The following is a 14,560-nucleotide window of genomic DNA, read 5'->3' as shown; positions in this document are numbered from 1 at the left end:
AGGCAGGACCTGGCCGACAAGGTGGGCAAGGACATCAAGGAGCCCGTCGAGGTCCAGGGCATCTGGCGGGATTGGATGGGCAAGAGCCGGTCCGTTAGGAGCGACCAGCAGAACGCCGCCCAAGCACATCTGCCGCTGACGCTGATACCCATACGCATCGACCTGGACATCCCGTCCTTCATCCCGCCCGCGCCCTTCCCGGCCCCGAACCCCAACTCCGTCGACATCTCCCTGCCCCAGTACCGGCCGCAGGAGATGACGGTGCCCTACAAGCTGCGCGACATCTTCTGCTGGAACCTGCACGAGACGCTCATCACCACGGACCAGTTTGCGCAGACGCTGGCCCAGGACCTGGACCTGCCCAACCGGCCGGCCGTCATCGCAGAGATTAGCAAGCAGATTCGGACGCAGCTGGAAGAGTATGCCGGCGTTGCCCTGCACCCGCTCTTCCATTCTGAGCCGTCCGTTGCGGCACCACCACCGCCGCCGAGCCAGGGAGGCGCGGCAGCCGCGGCTGCGGGCACCGGAACAGGAGCCGGAACCCCGAGGCCCAGCATATTCAAGTCCCGCGATGACTCGCCGGCCTCGTTTGCGAGGGGCGTGTCTCGGCCTGAGACCCCCATACAGACGGGCGGCCAGGCAACGCTGACACCACAGCCGCAGGCATCGCAGGCACCCGATGTCACAGCCGAAGCCACTCCTATCCTGCCTGATTCCGACGACTACAACCCCGACGACACCTATCGATGCATCATCAACCTGAGTCTGAACCTCTCATCCATGCTGTATACAGACAAGTTTGAGTGGTCGCTTCTCCACCCACCGGGCACTGCCGAGGCCTTTGCAAAGGCGACCTGTGCCGATTTAGGATTGGCCGGCGAGTGGGTTCCGGCAATGACACATGCCATCTACGAGGCGGTCCTGCGCCTAAAGAAGGAAGCCTGCGAGGCTGGAGGCCTTGTGGGAGGCTGGGGCGGAGCACAGCAGGAGCTGCCAAACGACGCCGCACATGGCCAAGAGGCTGGCTGGAGGTACGACCCCGACCACCTGGCGGATGAGTGGGAGCCCAAGGTCGAGTTCCTTAGCAAGGAAGAGATGGAGAAGCGAGAGGGCGACCGCGAGCGGCAGATTCGTCGGCTGCGGCGTGAGACGGCGCGATTCAGCTCGACTACCGGCATGATGGGAGGCACTCCGTTTGGTGCGGGCACGGCTGTCGAAGCCGAGGAAGAACGAATGGGCAGAGGCGAACGCTCCAAGAAGAAGCGACGCTTCCGCAGTCTAAGTCCCCTCGCCCGTGGCGGGACTCCCCTGGGGCGACTGACGCCAGACGTTGGCGGATACGGGGGAGGAGTAGGCGCCCTGACGGACATGGAGAGAATGACGTGGCGATGCTCGCACTGCCGTACGTGGGGGACGAGCGTCTGGGCAGTCCGAGACGGTCCTGCCGGCCCCAAGGTGAGTTCTTTTTTCAATGTTATGAATCTTTGTGGTGGATGACCCAGCTGACCTCGTTCTTTTAGTCTTTGTGCGCCAACTGCGGTTACTTTTACGAAAGAGACCGTAGGCTGCCTCGCCAGACCAAAAATCTGCACCTGCAGGACATTCGAGCGGTCTAGGAACCCCCTAATGAGCCCCGTTACGATGAAGGGAAAGGAGAAGCAAGGAGACAGAGGAGAGAAGAACGTCTGGGGTTGCCTCCGCCTCCGAACCCACGACAACAAACGGAACCTCGCGTCACTGACCCTCGCGCTGTTACTCCTCGACGCCCCCGTCGGCAGCACTGGTGGAACGAGCCATTGGAACCTCGACCCGCGTCACCCGGAAGCCCGCTGGTTGAAGCGTCTCCGACTTCGAGACGCCGGTTTGATGCGACGCAAGGCAACGAAAGGAGGGTGAAACTGCTTGCGAGGAATGCCTGGGACGCGACTCTCCGAGGACAAGCTTGATCTGAGTGACACGAAACGGCGAGGGAAGACTTTTTTTTGGGGAGTTCAAGGTGGCTTAGGAGCTCAAGACCTTTTTTTTTCAAGGAACCTATTGATTTCAATCGTGTCCTTGTCTCCCTTTTTTGCCTCCTTTCTCGTTCTCTCTTGAGATTCGGTAATCTGCTAGATGTTTTGATTTGATTCTTTGAAAAGAGTCTCTGGGCGTCATGGACACATGGTGGGGAGGCGATGGAAAAAGGAGAATATGGAAAGGGTGTTTCCGATATCAGGGATGCTTTCGTTTTATCTACCATGTACGTTGTTGTCTTTGGGGAGAGGGGCGCATCCTTAGGTACAGACCAGGAATTGATTGCCTTAATGTCCTCTATTCCGAAAAGTAATGAAATCATACTCCTTTAAGATACCAATAAACTCACACTTCCTTCACAGATGATAATAAACTCTATACCAGTGATATCATACTTCCTTGAAAGTCAATAAATTCACAGTCCTTTTGTATAACGGACGTAAGGACTAGAGGCAGGATGGAAGGATCGATTCAGACGGCTATGCTTGATGCGAGTCAGGCTTGCTCCAAGACAAGCCTGTGATGTACATGTATTTCAAATGGAAAATCAGCTTGGGTATAATGATACAGAGGTATAGATTGATAGTCCCAATGGGCCCTGTTCACGTCCGTACATCCACAATATCGCCCGTACAGCAAAGCAAGAATGTTATCAGCTCACCCCCAGCAAGCGCCATAAAACGTATAAACAAGAAAGGAGGAGAAAGTGCCCACGCGTCCTCACCGCCTCCCTTTTTCATTGCTGATGGTGGCCGCGGCCCTGCATCATCTGCGAGACGTCGACCCCGACCCAGCGAATCTCACGCGGCTGCTGCGGGCTCCGCGATGTGGCCGGGACCCGGGGCGAGGGGGCACCGGGAGAGCTGCCGGGGTGGTAGGCGGGCTGCTCGACCTTCATGTTCTGCATCTTCCTGCGCTCCTTCAGGCGCTTCATGGTGTCTGCCGAGAGCTGCTCGAAGCTCTGCTTGAGCATGATAGAGTCCTCCCACCGGCGGCCGTACACGTCCAGGGTCTGGGGCACGCTCTCGAGACAGCGGATGCTTCGGCTGATGTTGTCCTCGCCAGGTCTTCCGTTTCGATATTGAGGCGGTGGGATCGGAGGCGCTTGTGGAGCACCGGGACGTGACATTGGTTTCGGTATGTGCGCACCGGACAGTAGCATGTCTTCCGAGTCCCTTAACACAGCGAGGAATTGGTTGGCCATGAAGTACACTTTGAGGGCGTCGTGGTATGTATAGTAGGCGCCGTTGAGCCCGGATTGGGCAATCTCCTGCATCGTGAGGAGGTACGCCAGAGAGTACTCAAAGATGAGGGTACGGTGGTAGTTGGTGATTTCGGGAGCTCTCGCGGACGGCGCAATGCAGTATACGTAACTGTATCTCAGCTCTTGCTCAAACATTTGCCGTATCCCGGGGGCCAGGGAGTTGGGTAGGGACTCGCCCCATTCTCGCATATCGAGACACATCTGCCACACAAACGACGACGGATCTTGCAGGGGAGTCGCATAGGACTGGTATAGCTCTTGATACCAGTAAGACTGCGCTCGCCTGAGCTGGAACAGTAGCAGACCAGGGTCGACAGACTGCGGACCCGAGATGGGAAGAGATTCGGCTTCTTTGCCTCTGCGGTCAAGATCGGCTGGATTCGGGAACGCAACATGGATGGCATCGTCGGTAAATGAAAAGGTCCGAGCGTGTACCATGCTGATGGATCTGGTTTATGGAGTTAGAATCAAAGAAAGGGGTGGACGATCGATAAAACAACCCACCGGTCAAGCGCATATGTGCAGTAAAAAATCTTCCTGCGCATATCCAAGGCAGCACGATCTACGACTGAAGACATTGGCGGATCTTGATGGAATCCAAGGTCAATGACTGCACGCGCCGTGAAGCCTATGAGGAGCCAGCTGTCGAAGTGGTTGGGGTCCAGTATGGCATACTGGGTGAGGAGGAGCAGCGACTGAATCTGGGTCGCGTATCCAGGAGCCAAGGCGATGTCGGCATAATCCAGCGCCCTTGAAACGAAGCTGACGCCAAGGTTGTAGTAGTCATCGTTGACGTTTTGGCTCTGCATGGTCGAGCCGATGGCGAGTATCATGTAAAGGAGCCAATGGTCGGATGCGCTGATGACTCGCTCGCTCTGCGGAGAATATATGTCGTTGAGCACGTTTAGCGCCGCCGTTTCTGAAAAGCACGGAAAGAGCGGATACATGTTCTTCATAAAGTGGTGAAAGATTTCCGTGGCGTACGACTTGTGTGGCAATGGAGACTCGGGCATGGCTGGGATTTGATCCTTGGACGCCGCGGCCAGGACCAGGCGCGCAAAGGTCATGTTGATGAAGGACGGCTCAAAGTCTCGAGTCGTGGCATTGACTGATCTATCGAGTAGCGTTGGTCAGATATCAGGCGGATCCAAGAGGGGGAAGCATCTCTCCGTACAAGAAGCCGAAATCAGATATCAAAGAGTTGACGTCTGAGTTCTCACGGGTCCTGGCGGCTTTCCGGTGGATGGCGGCCCGGATCGAGGCGAGGGAATCCCGCCTGTCAACGTGGGCCGTGGACAGCGAGTCGGGCTCATGGTTGGCCACGGAAGCCTTTCGAGACTTGGCGTATGCGATGCGTCTTTCCAGCTTCTCGATGCGAAGCTCAAGGGCGGCGACATAGCTGGGGTTTGGGTCAGCGGATGGGACACGGTACAGCTAGGTAGTGACGAAGCCTACCTCCGCTCCTTGCCTCGCGCAAACTGGTCGTTTGCGGCAGAGCAGGCATTCTCGCGGCCAGCCTTTTCACAGGCCGTACAGGCAGGCAGCTTGCCATCGCACTGGTTCGGAAATCGTTAGAGGTCTTGCTTGCTTAAGGTGCGCCGTCTATGCGCCGACTGGAGCTGGAGGACAGCGGCTGGGAAAAGCGCCGTCGCATGGCCATGGCCACTCACCTTGACTTTGGCGGCTCGGCCTGGACATCACAGTGAAGCGTCAGCTCTGCCGGGGACTCCGTGCATCAACCATGGCGGGATCGTCACTCACATCTTGAGCAGGCTGAGACCGGCCTCGACACTCTCAGGAGGGGAGTGTGTGAGAAGCTACTGCGGGGCATTGCGAGGGCGAGTCTGGCAGCCCAGGGACAAGACGCTGCGCAGCGGGAGGAGACGGCGGATGGAGATGCGGGATGTCGGGGGTTCGGTCACTGCTCGCACGACGGCGCGTGGCACAAGAGAGGCGAGCTGAGGGCGAGAGAAGGCTGAAGGGGTTCCGCGAGTCTGAATCGATGGAGGCGGGCATTCAGGTTCAGTGTTGCATGTCTGGTGGACTGAGCGCGGTGGGATGGATGGCGGCCTAGCGTCGCTTAGTGGGCTGGAGGCGCCACTATCGGGCTCTCAGCGCCGGACAGCAGCTGCTGTGGGTAGCGGGCCAGTGGACGCCCCCAGTGGATTGGCGCCTCGGACTGACTGATGCTGATGGATTGATGTTACTCGACAGCCCTGTCTTGGGACCTTGATGGAAGAGTACCTATACCAAGGTGTCTACTATGCTAGAGGTCAGTACCTTATGTACGTCCGGAGCACTTCAGACGACGGAGAAGGTGCTGATAAATCCTGGCTGCTGATTACATGCACCTTACTGTACATACTCCTCAGGTGGCAGATCACAGTAAATACCTTGCAGGTACTCCGGATTTCAAAGCACTGCTCCCGCTCTGAATCCCGCAGCAGCAGCAGTTTGACACGAGGACCTGCTCCCTTACCGAACAAGCCCTTTCACGACTTGTAAGAGTACTGGATGCCTCATATATCGTTGGAGTAGGGTTTATACTTGTCGACATTATGGATCCAGTATGTGAATTCCCATGGTCTGACACGAGTACAATCAGTACTAGCAAGCTTGGGCAGAACGGCTGGAAATAATAAGCAGGAATCCATCCGCCTTGGTCCCGCTGGTTCGATGCTTGGTCTGGAGCACCTACTGTAGTATCGAAGGAGTGTCCATCGTTCTCCAATCGAGCTGCATTCGGCATTCCATTCTTCTTCCATGTTCTTTTCTGCCAGCATTGTCGACAGCCTCGTTTGAGACTTCTGCATGACTGCATACAGACTTAGCACCAGTGTTACAGCATCGTTTCCGATCACTGCATGCAATTTACACAGCTGACACGACACATGATGCTACCGCTCCATAGTATGTCTGATGTCGTCAAGACTGCAACGTCTGTCTCTTGTTTTGACATGACTGTCGAGGAGGTAGCCGTTCGCCGTTCCAGTACCTGTAGGAGCTTGTCATCTCGATATAGCAAGCAAACAAGGCACTTCACAGGCCCCAGGCCACACACCTATTGTGGTAATTGTTGTTGATAGCAGCCCAGAGGCTGCCCATCCAGATCAGGTACTACTTCGTATGGGACAATTACAGGCACTTACTTCATGTTATAAAGTTACTGGTCGTTTCCCCAAAGCTCCGACGACTGAACCGGGCTACTGCCAGACGTCATTCGCGAACCGGCTGCCCCGAGGCCCCCAACCTTCTCTGCGTGTGATTGACTGTCTGTGCCTGCAATCACTATCACACCGCAAGAAAGACACGCGGGCTGGTGCCTGCAAAGCACCAAGTGCTGCATGCTCATACCTTACATACATGCCTTACATCCAGCAGCCTGTGACACCTGAAACATCCTAGCAGGAAATACCTTAACATGGAGTAGTACTACTACCTACATATCCGCATTGGCGTGCAGAGAAAGGTCGTACCGACTGCAGGAGGATTGCTGAGTTGAGCTTCTGCTGCGATTGGGAAAGACAGGAGACGGAGAAACAGCAAAAGTCTCTTGCTATCTGCATTGATATACACCAGGGACACGGCATCAGCCTTGGTAGCGTCTGAGCAGTTAGCGCTGTACGCAGACCGACTTGCGGCTTCGCTGGACCGAGAGCGGTGGGCCAATCAGGACCCTTGGTGCGTAAGCCCCCACTCTCTGCTACAGCATAGCTCGGGACCCGGTTTTCCTGGCTGAACTCGCGCTAGCGCTTGCTTGAAGGAAGGAACTCGATAGGTACCTTAAACGACAACTGGAACTCCGTGAGTACGAACACATACTCGTACATCAACTGAAGTATCCGGCCGGTGATGTAGGCAAAATCATGAGCCGGTACATTCAAGCTGCTGTAGATGAAGTCTCGGTTGTTCCATGCCACATGCGGGGCTTGCTGAGAAAAGAGCTGGCAGTTCAGGGTCCGAAAGGTACCTCGTACATGTACTTTCAAGAACAGACTAAACCCCACTTTCCTCATCCCAACTCAGTGTTATCCGTCGCGTGGGAAGGAGCTCAGCCGCCGGCACAGCAGGGACTGGCTTGGCTCACGTGCAGAGGTACTAGGGAGGTACAGCAACACGCCCAACCCACAGCACATGGTACGAGACGCTTGTAGGTTCGAGTACTTCCCGAGCCGGGCCTGGCCTTACCTGACTGGTCAAACGGAAGGAGCGCCGCAAGTCCACCACATTGAAATCCAGCCAAATCCCTTTCTTCGCGTCTCGGGTTTGAGACCTCTGCTTAGTCAACCGGTCCATCACCCAAGAAAGCCTAAACGTCTATCCGTACAACTACTCCGTATTCCGTACTCCGTCCTTGCTGCAACGGTACTAGTGCACGCCCGCCAAACTCGCTTCGCTCCTTCTGTCGCAAGCTTCACGTCTCCAGCTCTTGACCGTCAGTGTTTCAGATCTTCGCATCGTGTTCCTGCGACAGCCTCAGAACCGCTGAGACAGCCGTCGAATAGGGACTTTCATTGCTGCCTGAGGGTCCTCTACCAGGTATGTACCTGCTTGACAGCACAACCCTGGCCCTGCTCTGCTTCCGCTGCCCCGCGATCGAAGAAGGAACGTGGCGGCGGAACTGGCTCTAGTTCTTACCCGTGGTCTTGTTCTTATTCAGCCATGCTCATACTGCCTTGGTCTTAGGAGCCGCCTCGATCGTCGCCCTTCCGTCCTCTCGGCCATGAAGTCCGCGCCGCTGCCAATTGGTTGATATCGTGTATTCGTTCCTCGTCCTCGTCGGCGGTCCGTCCCTTTGCCAACAGAGTCTCGGGCTGGCTCCGTTCCGACGCCGTCTACAGCGAGCTCAGCCGTCGCAACGACCAGACATTCAAGTGCCGAGCTCTCGGGGCACTGGCAGTTGCCAGGGGCTGTCGTAGCTGCCGATTCACTGCTCATCAGGCTGCGAGGAGGCTGGCTGCTCGGTGCCGGGGCTATCGCGCTCCATGGATGCCGCTCACATTTTCCGGCAGGGTCTGGGCACCGTTGCTCCCCGTCCGAACCACGTCTACGCTCAGCCGCGGAACCTGGTTCAGAGCCCTGATGACTACTTCGACGGCGATACCTCGAGCCACCGTGTTGCCCACACGCTGACTGCATGCTGTCGTTGTCGCCAGGTACGATACAACGGCTACCCCGCCCTCCACGCGAAGCTCGGCTTGCTCTATCTGTGCTCCGCGTGCCGTGAGATATACGTTTCAGCGTCAACTGCGGAGTGAAGGCTAATGGTATAATCTGGCAGCGCAAAACGAGATGCGACCCTACGCTGCCTCGCTGCCTCCCCTGCGAGAGATCGGGTTCCGTATGCGAATATCTCGACGCCGCCAAGGGCCGCAAGATCAACCGCCGCTATGTCATCACACTTCAGGACAAAGTTCGAGCCCTCGAGGCTGAGCTGAGCCAGTACACTGATGAGGATGGCGACCATCCTCCAACAAGCGAGGAACTGGTCCGTCCGGGAGGCATGATTCGTCTCAACGGCAATGACGAAACGCCGCGATATTTAGGACCGACGAGCGGCATCGCCATGACACGGCTTCTCATGGCCGAGGCTAAGCGCTTCACCGATACCAACAAGATTTCCGACCTCATCCCCGAGGTTCGTGCCAGGAGCCAGGCTCGCATGCAGTCTATCCAAATGACAGCATCGGGGAGCAATAGAAAGAAGAGTTATCCGATGGTCAGCGAATGCCCGGCCGAGGGTCTTCCTACGCGGCCGGTGGCCGATAGGCTGGTGGAAATTTACTTCAAGAAAGGTATACAGGAAGCGTCCCCCCTTTCTCCAGCGCAGGCTTATGCACAGTACTCATGTCTTCCAGCTCAAGTTCACTGGCCTGTGCTTCACGAAAAGGTCTTCCAGGCAGACGTTGACGCTGTCTACAACGGCGATAACGATGTCTACAGAAACTTCGTTATTCGCATGGTCATCGCCGTCAGCTTGCAGAAACTGGACACGCAGTATGCCGGATTGGCCGACGGTTACTACATGGCGGCAATGAAATACGTTGAAGAAGTCATCCGTCCCAAAGACCTCAAGACGCTCCAGTGCCTCATTCTCATCGGCCAATACTCGCTGCTCACGCCGACGCGAACGCCGGTGTACTATGTCATTGGACTCGCCACCAGAATATGTCAGCAAGAGGGACTGACGGATGAGAAGACCATCACATCGGGCTACAACTTGGATCCTCAGATCATCGACATGCGCCGAAGACTTGTGTGGATCATCACGACTATGGAGTTTGGGCTTTCCTACTACATGGGCCGGCCCAGTGCATTTGCCGTCAACAGCGACCGTTTGAACGTAGAGTTCTTTTCCGTGGTCGACGATGCAAATATCACGCCCCAGGGCATTGTACCTGGCCCTCCCAACCCTCGAAAGGTTGCAACCATTCACTTTTACAAGATGACGAACCCTCAGGCGGAGATCAAGAGGACTCTCTACGAACGGAAGAGGCCGGAGCCCAGGACCGACGACCATCCTTGGTTTCAGAATATGGAAAAGACTTTGAGGGACTGGTTGGATTCGGCACCAGAAGAGCCCGTATGGGCCAAGTCTTGGTAAGCCGACCATTATGGACGCATTCTACGTGAGCGAGCTAGACTCTGACTTTGTACAACAGGCTCACCGGTTTCTATCATCAAATGAGGGCTCTGCTTTACAGGCCTTCCCCTCAAATCCCACAACCGTCGGCTCGTGCAGCTCAAATCTGCTACGAGTCCTCGGCCGCCACGATTGATCTGTCATCGAAGCAAATAGGGAGCGACACTGTGGATCTATCTTGGGTGTTCCTCCTGACATTGAACTTGGCTCTGAGCACACTTCTGTGGACAATATCATATCCCGAAGTACGGCGCAACCACCCACGGGAAGAAGTCGAGGAGCTGGTGAATACAGCGTTAGAATCTCTGGACCGATGTGCAGAGCGTTGGCCCGGGACTGCGGCCACATCACAGCTGTACACCATCTTTGCCAAAGCTTGCATGCAGAGCTACGATGTACAAGTGAAACTCGAAAAGGAACCATTCTCCTTCAGCAGCCCGCCTGCGACAGCCGATTCTCAGTCCTCGCCAGATAGCTACGCTCAGTCAAACGCCACCACGCCCCGGCCTCTCACCTACCTCAACCCTCCAACTTTTGGATACGTTTTCGATTCGTCCCCCGAGTCTATGAATAACTACGCCTTCGATCCCAACTACCCTCCTCCCCAGCCCACGTTCCGTTCAAACTCCATCTTTTGCAACCCGGCCACGGACAATGGCAACCGACGATTCTCCTACTTTCCCCCTGATGTCACCCACATGGGAGAGGCTGGCCAAGATGATCCCTCTGCTCACGGAGTCCCTGTGCCGGACCACATACCCCATCACCTGCAGTCACAACCCGAATCGTTCATCCAGTCCCACATGCCCACACCTCGACCTACGTTGTCTCCGTCGGCAATGGCGATGAAGCAAACGGCGAGCGTTACACCAATCAATCCCTCGCCCCTTTCGGCTCAGAGCAACATGTCACCGCCTCAGAAGCCCATGATTGCACCACAGGTTACGCAGCCACAGCCCACATACGCAACCGCCCGAATGGCACAGCCCGTCCATCACCAACGACCGCTACCGCCAGCACCTACGTCTGTATCTGACTGGTTCTCCCCTCCCTCTCAGTTCATGTCGCCGTACAACTTTGTCACGTCTAGCAGCGGCTACTTCAACGAGGCCATGGCCGGCATGAACGGATTCGGAGGCGCGCCGGGCCCGGGCCTGGGTCTTCACAACATCACCGCGCAGCTCGAAGCCGGCGGCATGCAGTTTGGCTATTCGCCCGCTCGACAGGGCAGCCTGTCTCAGTCGCAGCAGATGGAGCTCATGGAGGATTTGGAGAAGGACGGCGTTAGCGCCATGGATGCGTACCTGCAGGACAATCCGATGAATGGCAGGGGGTGGTACTAAATAAGTAACAGGACGTCTGTACACACACCCACACACATCTAACCCCCCAGACGACAGTTTTTCCCTGTTCTTTTCCTCTTTCTAGCTTTGCCCCTTTTTTCCCCGTGTATTCCCCTTCCTTATCCTTGTTTAACACCACCATCACTGCCATTCAACTATGGGAACCAACTGGATATGAACTACTTAGACGGATTTCTGGCAATTGGAGTACTGCGTTTCATCTTGACTAAAATATGTATGCTAAAGGGGGCAAGCTGTTGACTTTTCTTTCGGATATCCAAGTGGAGGGGGCCACAAGATGGGGAAATAAGATAGGATATATATGATACTTTATTCGTTGACTTCTTCACGTCGTTCAAGTTATCCCGAGCAAAGAAAAAAAAGCGTAAAAAAACAGCTCTTACTGATACCCTCTCACCTCGCTTGCCTCCAGAGTCTGCCCTCGCGCTCACCTTCTCACTTGCTCATATATCTCATGTTTGATGGGCATAACAGCTATGGTAAAGGAGTGACCAGGGTATCTTCCAATTATTATCCCTCAAAAAAACATTCATGATCTCATATCCGACCATCCTTCCCAATAAGTGAAGAAACCTAACCTGACCAAAAAGCCCTTTGGTAAACGAATGTAATAATACCAGGGGATAACGCTACGTAGGGCATTTCCTGGATTATACATTGACCAAATGAGAAATTTCCCTTGCCTCATGCCTTCTTGTCCATGTCGTTCTGATGGAAGTACATATAGATAAGATTAAACCAAAGAAGGGGGGTATAAACGTGCGTAAAGGAGAGTTCATGAAGTTGACCCAATCACATGGTGATGGTGGTCTGTAGGGAAAAAGAAAAGAAAAAGAAGCATTAAAGTGTCCAAAGGCGAGGGTTCTCGATCAGAGAACCCACAGACCCAGAATGGCGGCCATCAGGAGACCAAAGTTCTCGCTGGGTCGAGAGAGATCGTTGGAAAGAGGGAAGCCACTGGTCGGCGAAGTGATAGGACCAGTTCCCGTCGCTCCGCCGTGACCGCTCTGGCCGCCATTGCTGCCGCCGCCATTCGGGGGCGCCCCAGTAGGTCCAGCGCCGCCATTGTTGCCGCCTTGGCCGCCGTTGCCGCTTGTGCCGGTTGGCTCGGCACCTCCAGCACCGCCTGGGAATCCAGGACCGGTTGAGCTTGCTCTCTCCAACTGCCCGGGAGAGCTAAAGCCTGTTGATGAGACATTAGTGCCTGTTTGGAAAGCAGTGCCTGTCACAGTTGCTCCCGATGAGCCAGTACCGGCCGGGGCACCGGCATTTACTCCAGAAGTTGCTCCGGCCGAGGAACCGGCGCCCGTCTCGACAGTGGTACCAGTTCCGACAGGAGTTCCCGTTGGGGAACCGGTGCCGGAGGGGGACTCGGTACCGGATGGGAAACCGGCGCCAGTGGAAGAACCAGCACCGATCGGGGAGTTGGTACCGGTTTGGGAACCGGTGCCAGTGGAAGAACCAGCACCTGTGGGGGAATCGGTACCGGATGGGGAGCCAGCGCCAGTGGAAGAACTGGCACTGGTTGGGGAATTAGTACCTGTCGGAGGGGGTACGGCTCCAGTCTCCTCCGTGGTAGCTGAGGAGGCTGATGAAGCGGTGGCAGTTGCGCCATTGGACGTCGACGACGCCGACGCCGACGCCGATGCGGATGCAGATGCAGAAGCAGATGCAGACGCAGATCCGGACGCAGACACAGATCCGGACACAGACTCCGTTTCACTGTTCACACTAGTGGGTGTCGTACCTGGTACAGAAGAGCCAGACCCTGAGACTGACTCAGAGGTGCTACTGGCAGACGACGAAGACTCAGTGCCAGACGGCGGCTGCGACGCTGAGTTCGAAGGGGTGGTCGAGGACGGCGGTGTCGACGAAGGCGGTGCCGAAGAAGCCGCGGTAGACGAAGGCGGCTGAGACGAGGCACTGGTTGTCGAGCTCGAAGTTGGCGGTGGTGGCGGGGTTGACGACGACGCTTGAGACGAACTTATAGGAGAGCTGCTGCTCGAAGATGGGCTGGAGCTGGTGGTAGACCCAATGGGAGAGCTTGTAGTCGAGCTGGAGCTGGACGTGGTTGTGGGAGGAGGAGCAGACGAAGTTGTTGGAGGAGGAGCAGACGTGGTTGTGGGAGGTGCGGTAGTAGACTGCTTGGTCGTCGACTCTACGGGGCTCGAAGTTGTCGTCTCGATGAAAGTCGTCGGGCTTGCAGAGGCCTGCGTGGTGGTCCCAACAGTGGGCGTCGTCGTGACAATAGACTCGGGAGCGGAGGACGTCGACTGTGTCGGCGTCGTTCCTGTTCCATTGCAGAAGAAGAGCCACTGGGCGAAATCAGGATCCAGTGCTGCCTGGACCGCATCCTCCGGGATGCCTTCGGTCAGGGCAACGCATTCAACGCAGGCGTTCAAAGCGCTCATGAATTGGGAACCTTTTTCGCAAAGCTCCGGTATCTTGCCAGCTCCCATGGCAATCTGGTATGCGCCGGTGCATTTGTCAAAGCATGCGGACGGCAGAGGAGCGCGTTTGACGAAGCTGTGCGGCTTTCGGCGAACTTGCTGCTTGTTTGGGCTAATGGCGCGCCTTCTATATCCGGGCCAGTTCGTCTGTAGAGGTCCATCGGTCAAACTGGACTGGGACGCCCAATTGCCGGTCGTGAAGGTCGAGGTGTGCCCCTCTGATGCTATCCTGACAACACTGCACTCGAAAATGTCGTATGACAGGCCGAATTGCTCCGGGTTCAGATTGAAGTAGCCATCCTGCGGCGGGTAGTAGCCCGTCTTGCCCTCTTCCCACTTGACGAGGTGTAAAGGAGGAGCTGGTTCACAGAATTCAGGCTGGCATTGGAATTCTGGGGGGGGAGGCCCCGGCCAGAGGTTGCATCCATCTGGCTTTGGGGGATTGCAGACAAACCCAGGCTTGCACCCATAGGTGAGATCTGACTCTGCTGTCAACGCGGCATATGATCCAGTTGGCTCTGGGCAGAGAGTGACTTTGAACGTGGGAGCAGCAACAATTGTCGTGACAGCGGCATGTCTCAGCTCGAGAGCATGAGTCGGCGTGGGCACAAGCTCGCCGTTATCAGCCTAAAGAACTCTGATATTAGTCTATTGTTAACACAATATGAGGCACATCACAAACCACTTCTTTGACGTCTACTCTTCGAACTTCGAGCTGAGCTGCGGAAAGGGCTGCGCCGGCCAAAGCGCCAATTGAGACGGACGTAAGCAGACGCATCATGATGTTGGGGCTATATCAACACAACGGACAGAAACGAGCGCGCCC

General features: G+C 55.9%; 4 protein-coding genes across 4 annotated transcripts in view; 2 read left to right on the top strand and 2 right to left on the bottom strand.

The window, feature by feature from the left end:
- Positions 1-1,667, top strand: part of BBK36DRAFT_1183987 (SNF5-domain-containing protein) — a gene marked incomplete at its 5' end in the record, with an annotated part of 1,933 nt that extends 266 nt beyond the window's left edge. Inside the window, 3 exons of the mRNA XM_024896378.1 lie at positions 7-461; positions 555-1,455; positions 1,521-1,667. Of these exons, the coding sequence (XP_024746249.1) occupies positions 7-461; positions 555-1,455; positions 1,521-1,616 (1,452 nt within the window). The remainder of the gene's footprint in view (positions 1-6; positions 462-554; positions 1,456-1,520) is intronic.
- A 1,082-nt stretch (positions 1,668-2,749) lies between these two features.
- Positions 2,750-5,108, bottom strand: BBK36DRAFT_1162709 (N-terminal binuclear Zn cluster-containing/DNA binding domain-containing protein; the record flags this gene model as incomplete). Its single annotated transcript, XM_024894465.1, has 6 exons — positions 2,750-3,725; positions 3,782-4,390; positions 4,452-4,676; positions 4,733-4,833; positions 4,948-4,967; positions 5,039-5,108. 6 exons carry the CDS (start codon positions 5,106-5,108, stop codon positions 2,750-2,752), a joined length of 2,001 nt encoding a protein of 666 aa, XP_024746248.1.
- Positions 5,109-8,262: 3,154 nt separating this feature from the next.
- Positions 8,263-11,263, top strand: BBK36DRAFT_1172215 (hypothetical protein; the record flags this gene model as incomplete). The annotated part of the gene is made up of 4 exons (XM_024895699.1): positions 8,263-8,346; positions 8,559-9,072; positions 9,136-9,877; positions 9,940-11,263. The coding sequence occupies 4 exons, from the start codon at positions 8,263-8,265 to the stop codon at positions 11,261-11,263; spliced, it is 2,664 nt and encodes an 887-aa protein (XP_024746247.1).
- Positions 11,264-12,134: 871 nt separating this feature from the next.
- BBK36DRAFT_1183975 (hypothetical protein) lies at positions 12,135-14,524 on the bottom strand. Its single transcript, XM_024896377.1, has 6 exons — positions 14,417-14,524; positions 13,447-14,361; positions 13,118-13,345; positions 13,032-13,052; positions 12,514-12,805; positions 12,135-12,467 (listed from the first exon to the last, which is right to left on the bottom strand). Exons 1-6 carry the CDS (start codon positions 14,513-14,515, stop codon positions 12,154-12,156), a joined length of 1,869 nt encoding a protein of 622 aa, XP_024746246.1. The 5' UTR covers positions 14,516-14,524; the 3' UTR covers positions 12,135-12,153.
- Positions 14,525-14,560: the final 36 nt, after the last annotated feature.

Source organism: Trichoderma citrinoviride, assembly GCF_003025115.1.
Source record: "Trichoderma citrinoviride strain TUCIM 6016 unplaced genomic scaffold BBK36scaffold_15, whole genome shotgun sequence".
NCBI lineage: Eukaryota > Fungi > Ascomycota > Sordariomycetes > Hypocreales > Hypocreaceae > Trichoderma > Trichoderma citrinoviride.
This window is presented reverse-complemented; position numbering and strand designations above follow the sequence as displayed.

Coding starts and splice junctions, on each gene's coding strand:
- BBK36DRAFT_1183975 (XM_024896377.1), bottom strand. CDS start 14,515: ATGATGCGTCTGCTTACGTCCGTCTCAATTGGCGCTTTGGCCGGCGCA. Junction 13,346..13,446: donor AGACGACAACTTCGAGCCCC/GTAGAGTCGACG, acceptor AACCACGTCCAG/CTCCAGCTCGACTACAAGCT. Junction 12,806..13,031: donor GTCTGGCTCTTCTGTACCAG/GTACGACACCCA, acceptor TTCCCCAACCAG/TGCCAGTTCTTCCACTGGCG.